The sequence below is a fragment of the Notamacropus eugenii genome, chromosome 2, assembly GCF_028372415.1.
Source record: "Notamacropus eugenii isolate mMacEug1 chromosome 2, mMacEug1.pri_v2, whole genome shotgun sequence".
NCBI classification, from domain to species: domain Eukaryota; kingdom Metazoa; phylum Chordata; class Mammalia; order Diprotodontia; family Macropodidae; genus Notamacropus; species Notamacropus eugenii.
In genome coordinates this window covers 467289623-467313798 of record NC_092873.1, presented here as the reverse complement: position 1 = coordinate 467313798, position 24176 = coordinate 467289623, and the positions used below count along the sequence as shown (strand labels likewise).

The 24176-nt window shown below is 38.3% G+C and overlaps 1 protein-coding gene across 9 annotated transcripts in view; it reads left to right on the top strand.

Annotated features, from left to right (window-relative positions):
* Positions 1-24176, top strand: part of RASAL2 (RAS protein activator like 2) — a 358420-nt gene that overhangs the window by 266497 nt on the left and 67747 nt on the right. For all 9 annotated transcript variants that reach the window (XM_072648552.1, XM_072648551.1, XM_072648550.1 and 6 more), the window contains one exon: positions 16024-16124. In XM_072648552.1, the coding sequence (XP_072504653.1) occupies positions 16024-16124 (101 nt within the window). The remainder of the gene's footprint in view (positions 1-16023; positions 16125-24176) is intronic.

Genomic DNA, 24176 nt, shown 5'->3' with positions numbered 1-24176 from the left:
ATTGTGCTTGTCATTTGATCCTCACAGCAACTCTGAGAGGTAGGTGCTATTGTTATCCCCATTTCACAGGTGCAGAAACCAAAGCAAAAAGAGGTGAAGTGACTTTCCCTGGGTCACACAGTTAGTTAAGTGTTTGAGGCCCAGTTAGAACTCACTTCCTCCTGACTTCAGCCAGGCACTTTATCCATCGAGACACCTAGCTGTCCACAATCATTTTGGAATGCTTGCTGAACATAGAAATCATGAGAGATTGAAACACATTATACTTAAAACTGATAAATAATCTTTAAAAGCATTTTAAATCAGTTACAGAAAAGAAATGCAAAGTTTAAATATGTATTTCTTCCCAGTTGATGAGAAGAAATGAAAAAAAATGCTTCTATTAGAGTAAAGCTACAAGATTAGAAAAAGCCTATTTGTGTACGTGCTCAACAAATGGGTTAAAGAGTTACTGAAAAGTTGTCCTTTGCAAAATCCAAATGTCAGGTTTTTTTTACCTTTCTCATATGAGAAGTATGCAAGTCATTAAGGGTATAGGGATTCTTTTTTAAGAAAAGGAGAAAGAAGAAAAGATAAACACCATATTCAGCATTTGAGTCATGTTTTTCTTTTTAATATTCTGACTTCCTGTTTTTAAGAATCAGTGATATGTTATCTCATTGCAGTAAATATTTTTGTGAAGTGCTCGTTAAAATTTCAGTTATTTTACAGGCAAGTAGATTTTAGAATCTCTAAATCTGGGCTCACTTCTGAGCCCTGACGTTGGACAAATCACTTAGTGGGCCTCAGTTTTCTCACCAGTAAAATAAGAAGTGTATATAGTACTTGCATTGTAGAGTTGTGATACTTAGATGAGATTATGTATATAAACTACTTTGCAAATCATAAAGTGACATATAAATTCCATTTTTACTATTACTTTTTTCCAGAATACATAATACCCTTCAATAAAGTCAATAGTTCTTCTGTAATCTGTCTTGGACATGTTTAGATTTATTGTGTTCATTTCTAGATGAGGAGGAGATAGTAATATTGTTCTGCTTGACTTCCGAGTACTGCCTGGAAATTTCAGAGGCAAATTTAAGGGAAAAACTTCCTAACGTTTAGATCTGCCCATAGATTAGACTCCTTAGAGAAATAATGAGTTCTCTTACTAGATCTCTCTAAGCAAAGAATGAATGACTGCTTGTTAAATATGCTATTGGATGACTTCTTTTTTAAACAGAGGTTGCACTATGTCTCTTATGTTACTTATAGCTCTGATATTCTACAGTTCTAAAATGTAATCACAACTTCTCAGTTTTCCAACTTTCACACCCATTGTTTTTTTCTGCTGTATACATTTTTTGAATAGAATATGCTCTCCAGAATTCCTATCCCAGTAATGAAAAATTTCTAAAATTGATTCCCATAATCCAAACGTTTAATAGAGCTTATTTCTCTTAAGTCAATATTACATAAGATTCCTTGAAACATATAACAAAGTATAACTTTATTCCACAATTCTCTGAGAACTAAAAACAGGTGAATCTTGGAACAAGAAAATATATACTCAATCAAAAGTGTTATTGCTGTGGAATAGGTTCAGCATAAAGTCCAAAGCTAAGAGCGATTCCATATTTATGTATATGGAGGTAGGGGAGAAGGACAGAGAGAGAGAAAAAAAATTCCTCTAATCCTTTTTGTGGATAACATTGATCTGATTGCAACAAATCCTGGAAGACAGTAGAGCCTCCTATATGAGATCAGTAATAGCACACACACACACACACACACACACACACACACACGCCTTCTCAAATGAAAGACTTGTCTCAGTTTAACTGAGAAAATGAGACAAGTTGACATGAGATCCCTCTTCCTCCTTTTTTTTCATCTTATACCCCCTTGACATCAGCCCTTCAACCTTTACTCCAGTCTCTTATGAAGAAGTGGCTCTTCTCTCTGTCAAGGCTAGTCCCTTTACACACATTCTGTAGCAGATTGTTCCCACTATCCTCTTTGTCTCCCTAATCTTCCATCTCTCCCTCGCTACCTATAAATATACCCCAGGCATTCCCATCCTTTAAAAATTCTCCCTAGTTCTGACCATCCCTTCCCCCCTCCTGTCCTTTATATTTCCTCCCTTTCTTAGCCAAACTCCTTTTAAAAAGTAGTCTGTGCTCACTGCCTCCACTTTCTTTCCTCTCACTCTCTTCTAAACGTTCTGCATTCTGGCTTCCATCCACATCTCTTAGCTAAAGCTGATCTCTCCAAAGAGAAAAAGAACCTTTCAGATGCCAAATTTTCTTTGTTTTTCTTATATTCATCCTTCCTGACCTGTTTGCAGCACTGATACTGTTCACCCCCACTTTGACTTCCCTTTCTTGGTTTAACTGTTCCTCCTCAGTCATCTTCTTTATTGTGGCCCCAACTATGGATACACACATATTATTGTCTCCTGGGTCCCCTTTGCTTTCCTAAATTCTCTATCAGCTGGTGTCTTAAACTCCAGTGGGTTGAATTATCTTCTCTATAAAGATGACTCTCACATCTGTATTATGTAAACCTGGTTTATCTCCTGAATTCTAGTTCCACATCACCAATTGCCTAAAGAACATTTTGAACTGAATGTCCCACAGGCATCTTTAACATAACCTACCCCAAATCACCCTCATTATGCACCTTTCTGTCATGCATCAAACCCAGCTCTTTTCTGAAGGTCCCTATTTTGCTAAGGACACTAGCTTCCTTCCAGTGAGATACCACCAGTGTCACAACCTAAGTGTCATCTGTAACTCCTCACACTTATCCCACATATCCCATCACTTGTCATATCTTACCATTCCAACCTCACATGTCAACTTCTTTCCACTCATAAGCAAACACAATTACTCAGGCCCTCATCATCTCTCAGACTATTGCAATAGCCTCCTTCTTTTCCCAGGCTTAGAACCTGGCTATCATCCCTGACTCCCTGGTTACTTACTCTCACCCCACATAGTGAACCATTGTACTTGATTTCTCCATAACAAAATCTCTCATTTACACCCTCTTCTCTCCTTTGACATTGCGGCCAACCTGGTGCAGGCCCTCATTGTCTCATGCCAGGACTCTTGCAGTAGCCTGCTGGTTAGTCTCTCTGCCTCAAGTCACTCCTCTTTCCAGTCTATGCCACTCAGCTGTCAAATTAACCTTCAGAATAACCTGCAAATTTTACCAGGTTATTCCCTCTTCAGTCAACTCCATTGGCTTCTTATTGCCTCTAGGATCAAATGTAAAATTCTCTCTTTGGCTTCTAAAGCCCTGCATAACAGAGCCCCATTCAGCCCTCTTACTCTTTACTCCTTTCTTGTGTACTCTACTGTCCACTGACATTGGCCTCATCATGCATTCCTCGTGTATGTTGATCTGTGCATTTTCACTGTCTGTTCACCATGCCTAGAATTCTCTCCTTAATCTTTACCTCCTGGCCCTCCTGACTCCTTCCAAGTCTCAACTAAAATCCAGCCTTCTGCAAGAAGCCTTTCCCAGTCCTTACTGTTAGTACTTTCCCTCTGACATGGAGATTATTTCCAGTTTACCCTGTATACGTCTTGTTGATACATAGTTGTTTGCATTTGGTGTACACACACACACACGCACAACACACACACACACAAGTTCGTTGATGGCAGGGACTATTTTTGCTTAACAGAGAGGGGTGGGGAGAAAGCCTGTGTCCTTGGCACAGATTAAATGTTTAATAAATGCTTCCTAACTCTCATCTGTACCCACTCCAATATATACTCACACAGTCACCAAACTAGTTTCCTAAAGTGTAGTTCTTACCATGTCACCACCAACCCCTCTCATTCAGTAAACTATTACCATTAGGACCACATATTCCTCTCTTTTGCATTTAAAGCTCTTCAGAACCTGGCTTCACATGCCATATTCCTCCCTTCCAGGCAGCCTGTTCAGATCGGTCTTGCTATTTCTCACTCATGACACTCCACCTCATCTCTGTCTTTTCACCGACTAACGCCTGCCCCCAGTGCCCAGAATGCTTTTCCCTCCCCGCTTCTACCTTTTTGTTTCCTTCAAGACTTAGCTTAGCTACCACATGCTGCTGCTCAAGGCCTATCCTAGTTCCCTTCAACTACTTGCCCCAGTCCAAGTAGTTATCTCATTTCTGGTTTGTATTTCATATATTCACCAATATATGGATAGGTTATCACTTACATTAGAATGTATTTTTCTATAAGTTAGCTCCTGTTTTGCTTTTGTCTTCTTTTATCCATCTGTCACATACTAGACACTTTATAAATGTTTGTAATTGATTGGTTGAGAAAAGAACTGGTCACATGGCAGGAATGAGGTATAGGTAACCAGTGGAGAGTCCATGTGCCCTATTGGTTTTCTTGAGATATCAAGAGAGGGAAGAGAAAATGGTGGGAATAAACATTTATACAGGAACTCCTTTGTACTAGGCCTTCTGCTAAGCCCTTCACAAATATCATCATATTTGAGAAATCAAACAAATCCCGTAACACTTCGTGGCCAAAAATTACTTAGGGTGTGCAGGAATGGGTTTAATCAGTATCATTGGAGGAAATACCAGTATCAGTGAGATCACAAATCCATTGGAGCACTAGAGTAGTTTCCTTCCAGACTGATGAATATTGTGACTATTGTTAAATATACAACTATTAAATGATAAGAAAATAGGAGAGGTTCACATGATGGCCTGCTTTAAGTTAAATTTTTTGTCTTCTCTTGTATCTGCAGCAACATCCGTGGGAGACTTCTAAAGGGGCCCTTGGGTTTCTGTTAGTATCTCAAGCTACTGATACCCTGTAAATGTTGAGTGTGGGGCAGGGAAAACTCTTTCCAGAGGACTGCATTCCAATCTGAACTCTGCCCAGCAAAAGATCCCCTAACTCACCTCTCCGGGCCTTCTTTTCCTTATCTTTTAAAAAAGATAGTAGAACTGTAGATCCTCTAAGCATCTGTTCAAGCTCTGCCTCTATGAGGCTGTTGTCTCTGAAACAGCCATTTTCACGGTATCTTACATCTGTCTGACAGGACTAAAACATTGTTCCAGCATCTTCATGTGATTCTCTGTTAGAGTGTGGGCTCCTTCTATTTCCTCTTCTACAGAGAAATTTATTTGGTTTCTGTCTGTAACAAGTGTGGGAAATCTTTAAAAACCAGGTGGTGCCTTGGAGGCCAGAGAAACAGGGGCAAAGAGAAGGAAGAGGAGACACCAAGACTTCCCTCTCTAATAATTCTCACCGTTTTGTGCTTGCCGCCAGTTCTTGAATAGTGAAGCACCAGGGGCATGTTAACTTAAAAAGACTGTTTGAATGAAATACAGCAGTTTGATACAAATTGAATGAAATTAAAGTGACTCTGGGGGGGGTTTTGGTTTGGTTTTGTTCTTAGAGCAATTGAATGGTAGTGACTGCCAGTACATATACTTTAAAGCAGTAAAAAAAAAAAAATAGGAGCAGAAGGAAATGTCCTAGTGAAAATAGTGGCCGAAGTCTTTATATAAAGCAGCACCTAGGAGCTACCATGATAGCAGTTCTACAAAGGCAGAATATTATCTCTCTACCTTGTTTTTTCATTTCAGAATATAGTACTCTCCTATTTCCATTCCCTCTGAGGAGCCTTCCCTGAAAGAAAAAAAAAAGAATCTAACCATTCTTTTTTTCCAGGAATGTCTTTCTCTTCTGCTAGTTTCATCTGTCATTAAATCTCCTTTTTACTCATGAAGGAGTAACCTAATTTCTACTTCCATTCATTTCTTTTCATTATAACCACCGTACTTCCAATTCCTTCCCATTTTACTTCTTGGTGTACTTGTCTGCTACTTTCTAAGAAAATAGAAGAGTTCTGATTTCAGATTCGTGCCAGAATTACTGACTATCCCATTTATAATCAGCTATAGTCAATAGCATATCTCTGCCTCCTTAATGTCACTAACTTGAAGGAGGACAGGAACACAGTGGAGTGAACCTGAGCATTTCTTTTTTTGCGCAGGCTGAAAATTCAATTGCATGAATGAGTGAACATTTAAATACATTAGAAAGCAGTGTTGTGCGTGTTAAATTTTTTATCATGCTTTGTTGAAATTTTATTGATTGCTAGAAAAGATTTTGTAAGTGGAGTGAAGAATTCCCCTTTTGAGAACAACATTGAAATATTTCTAAAGAAACTGCTTCTAACAGAAGTATTAAAAGAACATTTGATTGGTAGAGCTTTGGTATGTTGCATTTCCATACAGCAAAATACTAGATATTTCCTTGGGTGATTATTAAACATATGTAGACATATTGTTAACTAATATGACAAAAGTAACTACCTCTTTCTTCACATAATTCCATTTTCCCATTTGCAGATAAACTGATGGTTTTCCTTTAGGAAGAGATGTGTGGAGCCTTCATTGTTGTGTCATTTAATCATGTCTGGCTCTTCATGAACCATGTCATCCATGGGGTTTTCTTGGCAAGGACGGTTTGTATTTTCCTTCACCAGTGAATTAAGGCAACAGAAGTTAAGGACTTGCCCAGGGTCTTAGTAAGTGTCTGAGGCCAGATTTGAGCTCAGGTCTTCCTGACTCCAAGTCAGGCTCTATATCCACTGTACCACCTAACTGCCCTGTATGACCTGACTAAAGTCATTGACAACAAGCAACAGAGCTAGGACTTAAACACTGCTCCTATGACTGCAAATGTAGTATTCTTCTTATTGCCTCTTTTAACTATTTCTAATCCAGACCTCCAAAGTGATAACTTCTCAGAATCTAAGTGCTCCATTTACTTGGAGACTAAAAAGACTTCCATGTAAATTAATATTCTGTAACTTCTCCCTGGTGCACAAAGTACCAAAGACAGACTTAGGAAAGGAGACAGTTTTAAAAAAAAAAAGAAATACTGTGAATACATCAAGGGAAAGGAGATGGATTCTTCTTCATAGACAACATTTTCAGATGCATGAAACTATACTTTATGTCTTAAATATCTCCATTTAACTGTTCAAAACTACAATGTTTATTTTTAAGTTTATTTTTAAATCTCATTTTCACATTATTGGAAATTATATAATTTTCTTTCTTACATAATTTATGTTAAGTATAATTTAACAAAACTTTTTTTTTGCATTTTTGGAATGATTAAAGAACCATAAATTTCCAGGATAAGTTCTTAATACTAAATATTATTCGCAGGAAAAGGGGAGATAAATGAGGATGGAAACTGCTACTGTGGATAATAATAGTAGCAATAATGATAATCACATTGGTGATGATGATAGCAGCTAGCATTCATACGGGTCAGCTAGGTGGTACGGTGGATAGAGCACTAATGCAGGAGTCAGGAGGACCTGAGTTCAAATCTTACCTCAGACATTGACACTGTGACTTTGGGCAAGTCACTTAACCCCAGTTGCCTCATCCTGGGTCATCTCTAGTCATCCTGATGAATATCAGGTCACTGGATTCAGATAACTCTGGAGAAGTGAGGCTGGTGACCTACACAGCCCTCCCTCACTCAAAACGAAGTCAAGTGCAAACCATGTCATTATTTCTCTGATGGCATGGTCTTCTTTGGCAACAAAGGATGAAGACACACAGCATTCACACAGTATCTCAGGATTTGCCAAGTGCATTAGATCCCCACAACAACCTTGGGAAGAGGCAAATGCCATTATTATTCCCATTTAACAGAAGAGGAAGCTGAGGTAAACAATGGTTAGGTGACTTGGTTCACTTGATAGGGTCACGTAGCTAATAAGTATCTGAGGCCAAATCTGAACTCAAGACTTTCTGATTCCAGGTCCAATGTTCTCTGTGGCTAACATGTTAGAAATAGGTATCTCTCCTGTTTGACAAATTTTGAGAGCTTATTAGGACTTCCCATCTGAGTTTCTTTGCTTCTCTGGGACGTCATCTCCAGTTTGTAGTAACTTTCTTCATTCTTCTCCCAGATGTGGTTCAGTTAGAACCCACTCAGAAGAAAATGATGAGAAATATTATCATTTATAAGCACTCTCATAAGAGTGTGTACAATTACACCTTTGGATCAACAACTATAAAAGGGTCATAATCATCATAAGCCAATTAATACATGTGCAAATCATTGTAAAATTGACTGTATTCATTTAGCTGAGGAATATGAATTCATTAACAGTTTTTTTTAATTCTATTCAAGAATTTTTGAGGGCCTACTCTGTCCTTGATAGCACTGTGCTAGATTTTATAGGCAATACAAAAGAAATATGAAATGCAATCTCTTTTTTAAAAAAAATTAAAGCTCGTAGTTCTTAAGGGAATTAAGTTACAAATAAATCCATTCAAGAATGATAAGAGACAGTTTATACTCAAATGTCAAAATGTTAAAAATCTTACAGTAAGGGTTATTTAGGCCAGTTAGTATTTCAGCCTGAGATGTAAATTAGTTGTGAAAATCCCATATGATAACATTAGGTTACCAAAAATATGTGTTTCATAGGGGATCTATTTGGTAGTAATGTTGAATATTGGATGAGAGTTAACAATAAATTTTAATTTTTCTAATAACGCGTGTTTTCTCTGACAGTGATCTCTTTCTTTATGGTCAGGTTGCCTAGGGAAGCTGAGACTGGCAAATAGATAATAAACCAGATCTGGTTTTGGACCCATGCAACATAAAGTCACTGAAAGAATTTTCCCTAAAACCTAACTGTTATGGAATTGGTTATCAGAGTTCATTTACTAGACTCCCTTAGTTGCTATTTGTTGTGCAGATTGTTCCTTACTAGTGTTGTAGAGAATGGTTTTGAATGAGCCATGTTTCTCTTAGAATGTTGTTGTTTGACCATCATTCTCAAAGAGGTCCATGGCATCAGGGAGGTGATGCCATGACATTCAAGTGAATTGGATTTAAGTGAGGGAGGGCTATGCACAGTCGCCAGCCTCACTTTCTTCTCCAGAGCCATCTGGGTCCAGTGGCAAGATATAGATCTGGACAACTAGAGTTGGCCCTGGATGCAGTGGGAGACCTTGGCTTTTTTTTTTTTTAAATAAGGTCTTTAATAAGTCTCAGATTGACTAAAGCTACACCCATTCAGTGATTAAGGCAAGAAGGTCTAAGGTAAGGAGTAAGGGAGAAAATTGTCTCTCACGATACATTAAGATGCAAAGAGGTTTGGGAATTATCTGTTAGTCTCTCTATAATTGTGTTCTATTATGGGTGCCACAGTTTGCAAAGGTCATCCATGAGTTGGAGAATATAGAGAATGGGGCAACCAAGAATGGTAAAGACCTTTGAGTTTTTAACCTGTGCGGATCGATCCTGTTGAAGGAACTGAAAATATTTGTCCTCGAGAAGAGGGATACAGGATTCAAGGGGACATGATGACTCTCTTTGAGCATTTAAAGGACTCTCATGTGAAAGAAGTTTTAGACTTATTCTCCTTAGCCTCAGAAGACAATAACAGGAGAAACTGTGGAAATTGTAAAGAGGCCTGATACCAAGAAAAACTTGCTAACAATTAAACTACCCCAAAATAGAAAGAGCTACCCTAAGAGATGGAAGGTTCAGAAAGTCTTCCTTTCAAGTATATATTGGACTGTATCGATAGTAAGGTTCTTTCCATATCTAAAATTCAGTGATTCTGTGAAAGTCTTTGTGAAGAACTATAAGGGTCTTTTCAGCACAGTAGTCATCTGTGAGCCCTAACACCAAAGCAGTCATGTCAAAGAGACCTACAGTTGGCATTGATTTTGGCACCTCTAATTCCTATGTGGGAGTCTTGTAATGTGGAAAAATGGAGATCATTACTATGACCGAGGATTCAGAACCGTCCCAAGCTACATCGCCTTCACCAACATAAAATGTTTAATTGGTGATGATGCAAAAAATCAAATTGCAATGAACCCCACCTACACAGTCGTTGATGCCAAATGTCTCATTGGTCACAGATTTGATTATTCAGTCAGAAATTAAGCATTGGCCTTTCACAGTGGTGAATGATGCAGATAGGCCTAAGAAATGAGTGGAGTACATGAGGGAAACCAAAAATTTCTATCCAGAAGTATCTTTTATGGTCTTGACCAAGATGAAAGAAATTGCTGAAGCTTACCTTGGGAAGACCTTCACAAAATCAATCTACTTCATCTAATCTAATTCTTAATATCAGACCATCAAAATGCTGGAACCATCACTAGTCTTAATGTGCTCCACTAAATCATCAGTGAATCAACTGCTGCTGCTATTGCTTATGGCTTGGACAAAATGGTTGATGCCAAGAGAATTGTATTGATCATTGATGTTGGAGGTGGTATTTTGAAGTCTCCATTCTTACCATTGAAGATGACATCTCTGAAGTCAAGTCCACAGCTGTGGACACCCACCTGCATGGGGAGGACTTTAACAACCAGATGGCCAACGATTTCATTGCTGAGTTCAAGTGATAAGTTCAAGCACAAGAATGACCTTGGTGAGGATAAGAGAGCTGTCTGCCATCTGTGCACCACTTGTCAATATGAAAAGCACACCATCTCTTCTAATCCTTAGGCCATTATTGAGATTGACTCCCTTTACAAAGGTATTGACTTTTATACCTCTATCACCTGGGCCCATTTTAAAGAGCTGAATGCTAATCTCTTCTATAGCACACTGGACCCTATGGAAAAGGCCCTAAGAATGCCAGGCTAGATAAATCATAGATTCATGGTACCATCTTGGTGGGTGCCTCTACTTGGATCATCAAAATCCAGAACTTTCTGCAGGACTTCCTCAATGCCAAGGAATGCAACAAGAGTCTTAATCCTAATGAGACTATAGCCTATAGTGCAGCTGTCTAGGCTGCCATCTTGTTTGGAAATCAATCTGAGACTCTGTAGGACTTGCTGTTTTGAGATGTCACTCTTCTTTCCCTTGGAAAATGAAACTGCTGGTGGAGTTATGACAGTTATGATCACATGTAATACCACCATCCCCACCAAGCAGATGCAGACCTTCACCACCTACTCAGACAACTAGCCCAGTGTATTTATTCTGATTTACAAAGGTGAGAGAGCAATGACAAAGAGTAACAATTTTTTGGCAAGTTTGAGATCACAGGAATCCCCCCTTTCCGTGGGGTATTCCTCAGATTGAAGTAACATTTGAAATTGAAGCAAGTATCATGTTCATTGTTCCTGCTGTGGATAAGATTTCAGGCAAGGAGAATAGGATCATCACTTATGGCAAGGTAGTCTGAGCAAAGATGTTGAGGAGGCTGAGAGAGACAAGGTGGAGAGACGGTGTCTTCCAAGAATTCTCTTGAATCATACTTTCAATATGAAGGCTACCATAGAGAATGAGAAACTGCAAGGCAATTGGTGATGAAGACAAACAGAAGTCTGTTGACAAATGTAATTAAATAATCAACTCCTTGGATAAGAACCAGACTGCTGAGAAGGAAGGATTTGAGCATCACCAGAAAGAATTAGAGAGGGTCTGCAACCCCATCATTGCTAAGCTGTACCAGAGTGCAGGGGACGTGCCAGGAAACAAGCCCCAGGGGAGAGGGGTGCCTGGTTCTCAGGGGGTGGAGGAGCCCCATCTGTAGGTGCTTCTTCTGGACCCACTACTGAAGTAGTTTAGAAGAAAAGATCATTCCACACAACTTTACCAAACTGAAGGACTCACATTTGTAACCAAGGCAGTGGTAGTTTAAAAGTTAACATGTAAACTACTGTGTAAATCTAAGCATTCTGAATATTTGAATATGTGCAGAGGAAGAGAAGTGAACAGCATTACACTGTATCATTATTGTAAACAAGTGGAAATTCCATTCTTGGAGAATAAAATCTATTTAAAATAGGCACCATAAAAAAAAGACATATAAAGTATCTGGATTCCTCTGTCTGCTGGAGATAAAATACCTATCAAGCAATTATTAAGCACCTATCATGTGCCAAGTGTTGTACTGGATGTTGAGAATACAAAGATCAAAAATATACCCAACGGTCCCAAAAAGTCTCAAAGGGCTTATGTTCTAGAGCCATGCTTTGGATGGTTCTAAATAAGATAGTGTTGAGAGCAAGAGCGAAGCTCACCAGGTCTCTGTGATTTCACACTCCCTGTCTCACTCTCCCATTCATTGCCTTAGTAAATCCTTTTCTGTGCTTCACTTTAGGTCTTATTTCTCTGTCTCACAGATCCACCCCCACTTTAAAAAAATCCCTTAGTGTTCCCCAAAGACAGAGAGTAAAATACAGAACCGACGTATCAGCTAGAGAATATTTTCTTACAAGAGATTTAGAAATCTTTTATTTTTTGTTTCATGATTAAATGGAATGGAAACCAGAAGTGCAGATTTGAATTCTGGGGGAAGGACTGACATATGTCTGCTATACGAACTGATCTTCTACCATGATTGTCATTGTCCCAGTAATTGTCCAATTGTCATTTTCTTCCTGTGACACTTATCAAAGAAAAAACACAATGACACAGATATCCAACTTGTAAAAGAAATGGGAGCTGAATGTACATGTTGAAGAAATTCCATTTCAGTTACACCCTGTTGATACAGAGGACTGCTTTCTTCCAGAAAGCTCATATTGCTTCACAGGTATGATCTCATCAATCCTCACAATGTACATGAGGTTCTTAAATGACTTCTCTTAGTATACCAATTTAAGATAGGAAAACCAGTGAAGAAAAGGAGTTGGTAGAGGAGCTAGCAAGGACTTCTCTATTCAATACATTATCTGATTTAGAATTGTGTTGAAAGTTTTCTGTCATCTCTAGAGGTAAGCTGTCACCTTCTCTAGTTTGCATTTTGTGGTAATGGAAATGAAGAGATGAAATCAAACTGTTCCCATCGGACCATTCACCTCTTTCTCTAGTTAATCTAAAGGCAGGAGGATGGGTATATGTGTGGGTGTTTACAAACATATACACACATACATGTGTGTATGTATGTATATGTATAGATAACATATATACATATATTTCAGGGGTTAAGTAGATGATGAAGTTTCAGACTTTTATTTACCCACCGAGACAATTTGTTTATTGCCTCAGCATCTGAGAGTAAAATACGCACAGAATAACTATAATTTAATACTGTGACTATAAAAGGTACATTGATTTTACCGCAGGTGAAAATAATGCAATAGTAGTATGGAGCATGAGGGAGGCGAGACAAGGCAACTATCTAATTTTGGCCTAGTGGAGATGGTATAGATTTTCCTTCCGACTCAGCAAAAACACAGCTTTAAGAGCATAGCAGCCACTTTCCTTTCTGCTTGTGGATTTGAAGTTAAAGGTAGCTGGGCCAATTTAATATGCAGTCCTGTACTTTAGCCCGTGACTGATCCAGCAGGTTGCTAATGTGTTCTTGCTGATGCTGCTCTACTCCATTTCAAAGTGGATGTCGCTTATTCTTCCACTGTTAAAGAGTGGATGCTGTTTCTCTGAAGACTTTCCATTATCTGATTTGTATCTTCTGAAAAAATCAAGAAATTTAAGTGTTTCAAAGGTTCAAGGAGATCTCCTGCTGGCTACTCAAGATAAGTTGTCATGTTAACTTGTACGGCAAAGAAAGAGAAATAATGTGGACTCCTTTCTTAGTACCCTTTGTGTAAGTCTAACCAGTTTTTCTTCTTTACCCAGTTTAGGTGGAATTATTAAAAATTATAGAATAACCTAGCTTATCTCCTCCCTTGAAACCTAAACTAAAATCTATGCCTTGAGACAATTACTTGTGACCCTGAAACACCTGGAAATGCCTAACTTCCTACCATGTTGGAGTTTGAAGTATAGGTTCTTATTTAGTTAGGGTGATTTTAAATACTTAATATCGTGAAGGAAATACATTTAATCTTATCTTGTACATGTTGCTGATGCTGAAAATTATAGCTAGAAAAAAGTGTGGAAGTGAGTTACTTTTGTTATTATCATTGACTTAGATAAAGCGTGAGGTTTTTGTGAAAAGGGTTTACTAGAATTTTTTTCTTTTTGTTAAAAGCAGTTGTTTGTTTCACTCTTTTTTTTTGTAAAGATAAGTCTAATGAACATAAATCATGCCTTCAACTGAAACTTCATTTTGCCCAAAGAATACTCAAAAGATTAGCTTAATGTTTGATTTCTAAGTATGATTTGTTCCCAAAGATCACTTAACATTTCAGGCAGTTATCTCAGGGAACATCAGTTCTATGAGATTCCCTGCCTGTAACTCTTCTACCTCCAGTTCCTTGATTTGCCCACACTTGCCCAATGTGGTGGGCTGAGTCATGGTCCTGAAGTCTGAAATTCATTTTACTAAGTGTGCTTTGACAAGCTTATCTGTTTACATCCAGTGCTTTGCACTATGTCCACAAATTTTCAGGGCTTACTAGTAATCTACTCTATACTTTATATATTCTGAATTTTGAAAATATTAACTCTCATTTAATATCTGATGGTTAGTGGCAAGTTGGAAGACTTGCAGCTGGTCCTAATTTTATAATACTGTGGAATTTCATCATTCCGTAGGCATCTAATATGTTCACAAATTAAGGGTCTTGCATTTTGACTTCAGCTAAGCTTTAATACAGTTTAGGGAATAGATTTTACAGTAGTGGAGAAATCAGTGTCCAGTATACCAAAAGTTACTGGTTAAGCTTTCCCAGGGGGAGAATGAGGGAGTGGAGGCAGGTAGGGGGGAAACATCAACAGGAGGAGTGAGGTTGGAGATGTGTTGATTTGTGTGCATTACAGTGTCAGTATAAAATGATGTTTTCTTGGCACTAACTGGTTATAAATTTCAGTAACTGTTTGTTATTGCTACAGATCAGAATAATATAATGAAATTTTCTGTAATTGGGAAAGCACTGGCAGTTGGGTATCTTAATAGTCTGAAAGTAACTAATGAGGATATGCAGTTGGAACGATTGATTGAATAGCTGCAGTCCTGTGTGTTTCTTCTCGCGGCATTCTCTGCAAGCTGTGGAAAGGGAGGGGGAAGAGCAAGAAACAGAGAGACAGGGAGCAAGAGAAAAACTGGCTTTTTCTTAAGTGGAAGTAGCACGGATCCCAAGGGCCAGGAGGCCAGAAATGGAAGTTTAAGCTGCATCTGTCTTTTAAAGGGAGAACAGCAGGAGTCAAAATGTCAGCCTTTGGAATAAGAGTTTACTCCCTTTTTTTAAGATCCAGAAGATTACACAGGACAATGTTTTTAGGATGTGATTTTTTTTTCTTATCCATGTTGAGAAAGTCTAATGTTATCTGAGAAGCTGGATTCCTTTAAGTCTGTCAGTTGAACTGGAGATGGGAAGCAGTTGTGATAAAGGTATAACTAAGTATATCTCTCTTGGGTGTGTATATATGTGCATAGATATGTCATTACCAAAAAATCTAAAAATAGTGCATTATCGTACATCTTAGTACATTATAATTCAGTTAAATTTGAATCATATCTTCTGCAAAGACTGTAGTTTATTAAGTCAGTTTACCTAGATTTAGAATATCGCAGTCAGAGATCTGCATAAGGTCATATTGAGAGAACCAGGAGAAACTAATCTATTTTTATATCTGCATAAGCATAGACATGATTTTACCCAACCCACTGCTTTCAGTCCTCTCGTCTTTTGATTTGCACTCTACCGAATCATTTTATCTGCATGGTACTGAACTTTGACCTTTCTGCAAAATATCACCAAATCATATTCACCGCTGGACTTGATTTTTTTTTCTCATGCTATCAGCAGTTCCATTTGATGCACTTAACTCCTACATTGCTAAATGGATAGAGCACACTGATACATTGAGAGATGTAGATGATGTGTTTAGTATACTGAGTATAACTTAGAAATGATTTTGAATGCATTAAGTTATATAGATTTGTGAAAAATCATGGTAAGCCATATCCCTAATTTTGGCCTCATCTTACCACAAATCTTGATAGTACAAGCACTGAACAAACTATATGGATATGTGATGCAGTTTTTAAGCATTTCTAAGAAACAAAGATTTTGTACTTTAATCAAAGGAGGGAAAAGTCTTGATAGCTTCTAATCACTTTTGCTCTTTTCATTGTCATTTTCAGAGGTACCAGCAGAAAGGTCCCCACGAAGACGGAGCATCTCAGGGACCAGCACATCAGAGAAACCCATGGATGCTGCAAATACTTCACCATTCAAAGTACCAGTAAGTCCTTACTACCTTTCTGAGGGAGACTACATTACTTGCCCTTATTTCCACTTTTGGAGGTAGAGAGTACAACCTAGGTTCCAGAATCATTGAGGTAGAATCCCCTTTCAAATTCTAGCATTAAGGTTACCAGGTTCAGAGGTTAACTTATCACATCTAGCTCACCTCTACATGCAGTTTTTGCATTTAAAGGGACATTGTTTGACCTGCGGTATGTCTGAATCACCTTAATAATTAATGATATTCAAGTAGTGTTTCTTTGTGCTTGTGTTTTGTTTGTTTGTTTGTTTTGTTTTTGCACATTGGTGTTTTATCATTTTAATTAGCCATTGCCTACCACAACTTTATGAGGGAGCTTGGTGGTACTGTTTCACAAGAACTACAACAGACACAGAGCCACGAGGATGTCAAAACCATGTGGCAAAAGGGGACGGAAATAGGATTTGAAAACAGAATTCTCTGAGTCTTTGTCACTTGTTTTGCTTAAACCATTTTAATGTCATAAACAACTTTTTGTCCATTAGGAAGTTCTGGAGGAATGCCTATGGAGAAACTAACCAGCTGAATTGCTCAGAAACAGCATGATAGAATGGACCTGGAAAGTTCTGGGTCTGACGTTTACCAGATGAACAACTCTTAGGCAGGTCACTGAATGGGGATAAAAATTCTTGTATCACCAACACCACAGGTTACTGTGAGGAAAGTTCTCTTAAAACCCCACATAGAAATGAGTAGTTATTATGACAGAGTCAATATTATGTAAGTATTTTACATTACAGTTTTTTGTGTGTGCAACAAAAAGAGAAACTGGGTTAAGGAGAATTTTATGGCTGGAAATTTTAATCAACTCATTGATTTTTGGATATTGACCTGAACTTTAAATTCAGTTGTTCTGTTGTTTGCGGGCCAGAAATATACCAGTCAATCAATAAGCACTCATTAATCACTTAGTACTTGTTATTGTGCTAAGTGCTAGGGACAGAAATACAGACAAAAAGAAAGATAATCCTAACAACCCTCAGGGAGCTTACATTTTAATGAGAGAAGACCACATGTAAAAGGGAGCTGGAAAGGGGTTGTAAGGAGAGGTGAGTAACCTACTTGGGGGCATGGTGGTAAAGTCCAGAGAGTCAGAGTCAGAAAGAGGAGAGGGATGAAAGGGGATTGGACTGGAGCCCCTCCTCTATATAGAGCTTCTAGGAGGAAAAGAAGGAGACCTTAGGAATGAAGGGATGTTCTGGGATGAGAAGGCCACAGACATTAAGGGAAGGTCCAGAGTGCCAGAGTGAGAAGGTAGCGGGGATCTGCTAGCAAAGTCCAGAGAGGATGTCATTTCAATCCACTTCGTTGTTTTCCTGCCATATGGACAGATTGACCTACAGAAACACAGACAGACAAATGGTAGTGCTATGAAGTAGAAATTTTTAGCATTCAGATTTTTAGATCAGAAGCAGGTATAGTATTTGTTCCTCAAGTTAGGACTAAAATTTAATTTCTTTTTATACTTTCAAAGGTTATTTTCAAGAGATCATCTTACTTTCTCTGTTACAGACATATATTATATCATCTCTTTCTTTAGCATTCTTTACCTCATCCCATTTCTAATTTTTTAATCATTGAAAAAGTATTCTTCTTCCTCCCTTCTACCTTTGCTTATATCATCCTGCTTAAAACAGAAATCAATATAGTGAAACAAACCTCTGTGTGTGTGTGTGTGTGTGTGTATACTTATTTGAAGAATTGTTAGTTTATGCCAGTCAAGTAGAGGCAGTTCATATTAGAATTGGGGGAGTGAAAAAGAACACAGAAAGAGTGTTAGAAAAAAATGTTGACTTCTGAACTTTAAAAATAGAAACCACAGTGTGGAGAAGACTATCTCCACCCCCAGCCCCCACCCCTTAAAACATAACAACTTTAGAATCAGTCAGATATAGAGCCTAAAGCCTATATATGTGGATCCTTTAAATAGGAACTAGTCTGAGTTATTTATATTTCAACAACAAAGTTGCAGAAAACTAGTTAATGTTTTCTTTTGTAAATTAAATTAATGGAAGTGATAAATCACTGACATATATATATATATATATATATATATATATATATATATATATATATATATATATATATATATATATCAGGGGTGTAGTAATAACCCACTTGTCTTATTGGGAGATTTATGACAACTTCAAACTAGAAACCTAGAAACATACAAAAAAAGATCTGTGAACTGCAGTTAGCCATCAGAAAATACACATATCTGGCACAGTAAAAGGGACCGAATCACTCTCAGACCTTTGTCCAGATAATTGTATATAAAATAAAATAGAGCACTGAGAGTAGCAAAAACTGATGTCTGACAACAGAAGAATGAAAATATCAGAAAAATAAAAGACATAGAGAAAAACTATGAGTACATTTAGCAGAGTGGCAAAGACATGAATATCTTAATGACCCTTCAAGGTTATAGCAATATAATAAGTTCTGTCTTCTGGCCTCATTTTCCTTATCTGTAAAACAAGAAGTTTAGACTAGATGGTCTATAATACTCATTCTTGTTCCAACAGTCTATGAATATTGTTCAACATATTAATTCAGAATCATTAAAAAAAAGGTATGTTCATTGTGTTCTTTCTAAGAAAATAGAGGTGTGTAATAAATTTTAGAAAGATTTCCATCAAATATTGTAAAAGAAAACAACATTTAAAGGTATAAACTTTCAATTATCTGGAAAATTTATTTAACTGAGAAAGGTGTTATCCAGGTATTCCTAGTGGAACTCCTGGGAGTAAGAAAAATTTCATTCCTATCTCATTTCTGCCACTAATTTATTGTGTGACCTTTGGCAAGTCATTTCTGCCTTTCTGACCCTTATTTGTCTAATCTATAAAACAAGAGCATTGGGCCAGTTGATTTCTTATGATCCCTTCTGACTCTAAACTTTTTGTTTTCTTTCCTTAACACTGCCAGATAAGTGAAGTGATTTGGAAGCCCATGGCAAGTGATGTGAATATTTTCAAAATGGCCTATAATCCTAAACAATTAAAATTTTATATCTGTGACCAAAATATATATCTAATAAGCAGCAATATGACCAGTACAGTTCTTTCAGGTCAGAAATATATTGTCTAGGGCACATTGAGGCAGGAAACTTAATTGGATATATAGTGACTATTGGAGTTCTACAGTGGGTAGTTTAGTTGCATAAAAGCTAAACTAAAACCATAAATTGTCAGACATTCAACTTTTAAGGATCTAATCTCACAAAGAAAATAGTTTCCTTTTTAGCAATTCTTGTTTTCCACTTTGTATAGAAGTAAAGGTGAGAATTAAGAGTAGACATTAGCAGGTTTGTAGTCTTGTTCCTTGTATGCAGGTTGACTACTCATCAGATTTTCTAGAAGGGGAGTCAGTGATAGACTTATAACATCGACTCTGTTTCCCTACTTACTTACCTTTCAGATACTCTGGGAATAAAATAAATAGGCTGAAGCAAGTCCTGTTTGGAACCCATTAGTGACATTCTTTTGACATATATTTGTGCCTCATGCAAGGCACCATGACAGACCTGGTAGGCAGAACATACATATGCATACAACATATACACATATTATACACACACACACACACACACACACACACACACACACACACACACACCCCATTGGCTTCATTGAGCCACATATTGACATAATTCTTTTTAACTTGATAGGGAAACTAGATAATAAAAAGAGCTACCATATATTGTGTCACTGCACTTTTCTACGTTATTGACATAACCTTTTCATCCTAATATCACCACATACCACAACTCCAATACCAAAAGCCAAACACGATTTTATATCTGCTCCTAGAGGTAAGAGGGCACCACTTGAGTTGCTTGAATGGTGGAAGGGGATCTATATGGTCAGAAGTGTGCTTTAGGAAATCAGTTTGAAAAGTTAGTGGAGGATGGACTGCAACACAGAGAGACTTGAAGCCAGGAGACCAAACAGCAGGCAGCTTTAGTAGTCCAGGCATGAGGTGATGAGGGCCTATACCAGGAGAGTGCTGGCAGTATCAGAGGAGAAAAATAGATATATGTGAGAGATAGGACAAAGATAGAACTGTTGGACTTGACAGCTGATTGCATATAGGGTGTGAGAGAGAATGAGGAATTAAGCATGACAACTAGGTTATAAGCCTGGATGACTGGGGGTGTGGTGATACCCCTGACAATAACAGGAAATTTAGAAAAATGGGAGGGTTTGAAGGAAAAGATAGGTTCAGTTTTGGATATCACTCTGTGGGAGACAATCATAGTTTGTGGGTATGATGTGGATAAAGATCCAACCAAGAAGACAGAAAAAGAGTGGTCACACGGGACCACTATCCAATATCAAGGAGAAGAGGGTGATTACAATGTCAAAGGCTGTAGAGGGCAAAACGTATGAGGATTGAGAAAAGGCCCTTAGATTTGGCCATTGAGCAGTCATTATCAGCTTTCAAGAGAATGGTTTCAAGTTGATGGATGAGCTTGGAAACCAAACTGCAAAGAATTAAGAGAGTGAAAGAGAAGGAAATGCAGGCACCTGCTAAAGACAGTTTCTCAAGTATTTTAATGACAAAAAGCAATAGAGGTATCAGACAACTTGTAGAATGGGTCAATCAAGTGAGGGTGTTTTGAAGATCTGGGAGACATGAGTATCTTGGAGCACAGAGGGAAGTGGCCACTGGATAGGGAGAGATTAAAGGCAAGGAGGAGAGTAAGGATAATAAAGAGGGTAGTCTCCTGGAGAGGGGAAAGGGTAGAAGAGAACAATCTGTCCATGTAGAGGGATTTGCCTTGGCAGAGAGGAGAACCACACCTTCGTGTGAAACAGGAGTGGAGAGGGGAGATGGTGGCAGGAGGCATCTGAGTAATGTGAGACAGGGAAAAGTGTGAGCCCTCTGCTGGTGACCTTAGGAGGCAAGGTCTTCAGCTGAGGGAATGGAGGGGTAGGGAAGAAGCTGTGAGGAATTTAAAGAGAGATGAAAGAGCCTGGCACCTGCACTGTGATAAGTGGGATAGTGAATCAGTTAGGGAGATCTGAAAGGATCACTCACTTCATAGAAGGCCAAGCTGAAATTTTGTAACATGAGCTTGTAGTCGATCCTGTCAGCATATTATAATGATGTTTTCCAGCTTTGTTCAGCAACGTGTAAATAGATGTGAAGTCAGAAGATGGTGGGTGTGATCCGCAGTAGGAGTTTGGCATGACAAAGTATTCAGTAGGATAAAGAAGCACATTGAGAGAAAAAGACAGTGTAGAAATTGAACTGCTTCACCAAGAGGTCAAGTCACTTCCCATCAAGTGATGAGAGCATAGCCATTCATAGTCTGGGAAAGAGCGAGGGGTAGAAGGATTAAAAATCACCATGGGGGTATACAATAGAGGGAAGAGTGAAATGATAACAGATTATGATTAGATAAAGGAATTTCATGGTTCCTGAACATGGATGTAGAACATTTGTATATGATGACAAAATCAAGGCTATGGTGATGTCTGTGTGTAGCTGAGATGAAGTGGAGAAGTAGGTCATGGTAAATGAATAATGTGAAGAATTGGGAGGTTGGGATACTTACAGGAGTTTTACTATGTATGGTAAATCTGGTATAAGTAGGAGTTGGAGAGGATCAAAGACTGACCTAGGCATCAGATACATTTAGGAAGGAAGGAGAATATCCTAGAAGTCTGTAGACAATAACTATCAAGATCTTTTGGGGTTATAAATAAGGATTGAACATGCCTCAGAGGGGGAGAGATTACTGAGAGACAGTGGTAGAAGGAGGGTCTGGAAATGGTAATGGTAAGCAAGTCATAAAACAACTCCTCCACATTAACCAGAGAGCTCAAGATGTAAGTGAAAGTAAAACCAGTACTGGAAAGGGTAGCAGGGGAAGAAGCTATGTCATCAGGAACTATCCAAATCTCACTGAGTGTCAGAAGATGGAAAGAGTAAGAAAGTAAAAGTTTAAAGATGAAATCTAGTGTGTTGTTACCTGTGGAGCAAGCATTCCAGAGAGCTCAGGTTGAAAGATGGGAGTTTGGGGGACCAGGTGGTAAATCGGATAGGAAGGCAATAAAGGAGTGATCAATGGGAGACAGAAAATAGAGTTTTTAAAATGGCAACCAGGGATCCAGAATCATTGAAATGGTCAGGGTGTGACAGGGTAAAATTAGGTTAAGCATTTGTTTAGGAAATGAGTTCAAGTTGGTTATCATTGTCCGCAGGAGTTCATGCTTGGACAGAATTGTCCCAAGGCATCAGGCAGCAATGAGTAGCTAAAAAGCACCTGGTAGGGGAGGAAAATGAGGAATGTGAGTTTCCAGTGGCAAGTCCTGTTTACCCATATGTGGGCTGAGAGGGGGGTTCAGAATTTGATAGAAGGGCATATAGGCAAGACAGACCCTATGTGACTGTAGGCAGTCCAAGAGGATACATTGGGAACTGTTCAGGCAAGGCAGGCCATGTGTGGTATAGATAGAATTTCACAGCAGGGCAGGCCAGTAGGTAGCCCAAGATGGTATCTGGAGCACAGTGGAAAGGTACACAGGCAAAGCCAGCCCTTTGAAGATGTGGGTGACCCAAGTGGTGCCAGGAGAGCAGTGCAACAGAGTTCAAGGAGTTCAAGTAACACAGGCGCTGTGGAACTGGCAGAAAAAGTGAGATGGCCTAAGAGGGTTCTTGGACCTTAATGGAATGGAACATCATGACAGATCATTAACATAATAATATATCATAATAACTATTAACAAAACAATAAAAATATTATAGTATTAAACATTAAGCACTTGCTTTGTGCCAGGCACTAATCAACTTGTCCTTGGATCATTTCTAAATCTAATCCCAATTCTAAATCTAAATCCATTGACAAAAGAAAAGATGAGTCAAATCAGATAAGAATAAAAAATTTATAGTCATAAAACATTTTAGGGGTGTTTGATTTTAGAATAGATATTGATAAACTGTAGTGGAAACAGGGTAGTGAAAAGCTCAATATCATGCCATGTGAGGAACTAGGGTTAGAGAAAAAGAAGACTTGGAAGTGGCAGGGTCTTACTTTCCAGGTGTATAAAGGGCCACTACGTGAAAGAAAGACTAAAGAATTTCAGAGTTAGAAGGAATCCTATAGATCATTTGGCCCAACCCTTACCCAAAATTTATTTCCACTATTATGGTTCATCCAGCCTTTGCTTGAAGACCCCCAGCAAAGAAGAACCGTCTACTTCCCAAGTAACTCAATCTGCTTTGGAATATTTTAAATTGTTGGGATATTTTTTCTCAATATCAATTTTAAATTTGTCTCTTTGACACTTGTGCCTATTATTCCTTGTGAAACTGATTTCCAGAACCCTCTGTTCATTCATTCATCCATCCATCCATTCATCCTTATTAATTTTCATTCCAAAATTCTAGGCTGTTGTGATCTTTTTGAATCCTGTCTCTTTTCATTCACTGTGTTGTATCCTCCCTAGTTCTGTATCATCTGAAATTTTGGTAAGGATTTAATCTTTGTCTTTAACTCTTTTATAAAGCTGTTACCCAGCATGAGCTCTAGGGCACTCCACTGGAGACCTCATTTCAAGTTTCATTGAGCCAGCTATTCAAGATACAGAATAGTACTAAATCTATGATTTAGGGAACTTCTCCCCAGAGGAAGCTTCCTTTACTAATGTCAATTGGTAACTTTTATTCTTAGTGTGTGTGTTCATCCTTCGTTGCCAAAGACCATGCATCAGAGAAATAATGGCATGACTTGCACTTGACTTTGTTTTGAGTGAGGGAGGGCTGTGCAGGTCACCAGACTCACTTCTCCAGAACCATCTGAATCCAGTGACCAGATATTCATCAGGATGACTAAAGATGACCCAGGATGAGGAAATTGGGGTTAAGTGACTTGCCCAAGGTCACACAACTAGTGAGTGTCAAGTGTCTGAGGTGAGACTTGAACTCAAGTCCTCCTGACTCCTGCACTGGTGCTCTATCCACTGCACCACCTAGCTGCCCTTAACTTTTATTCTTCGAGAG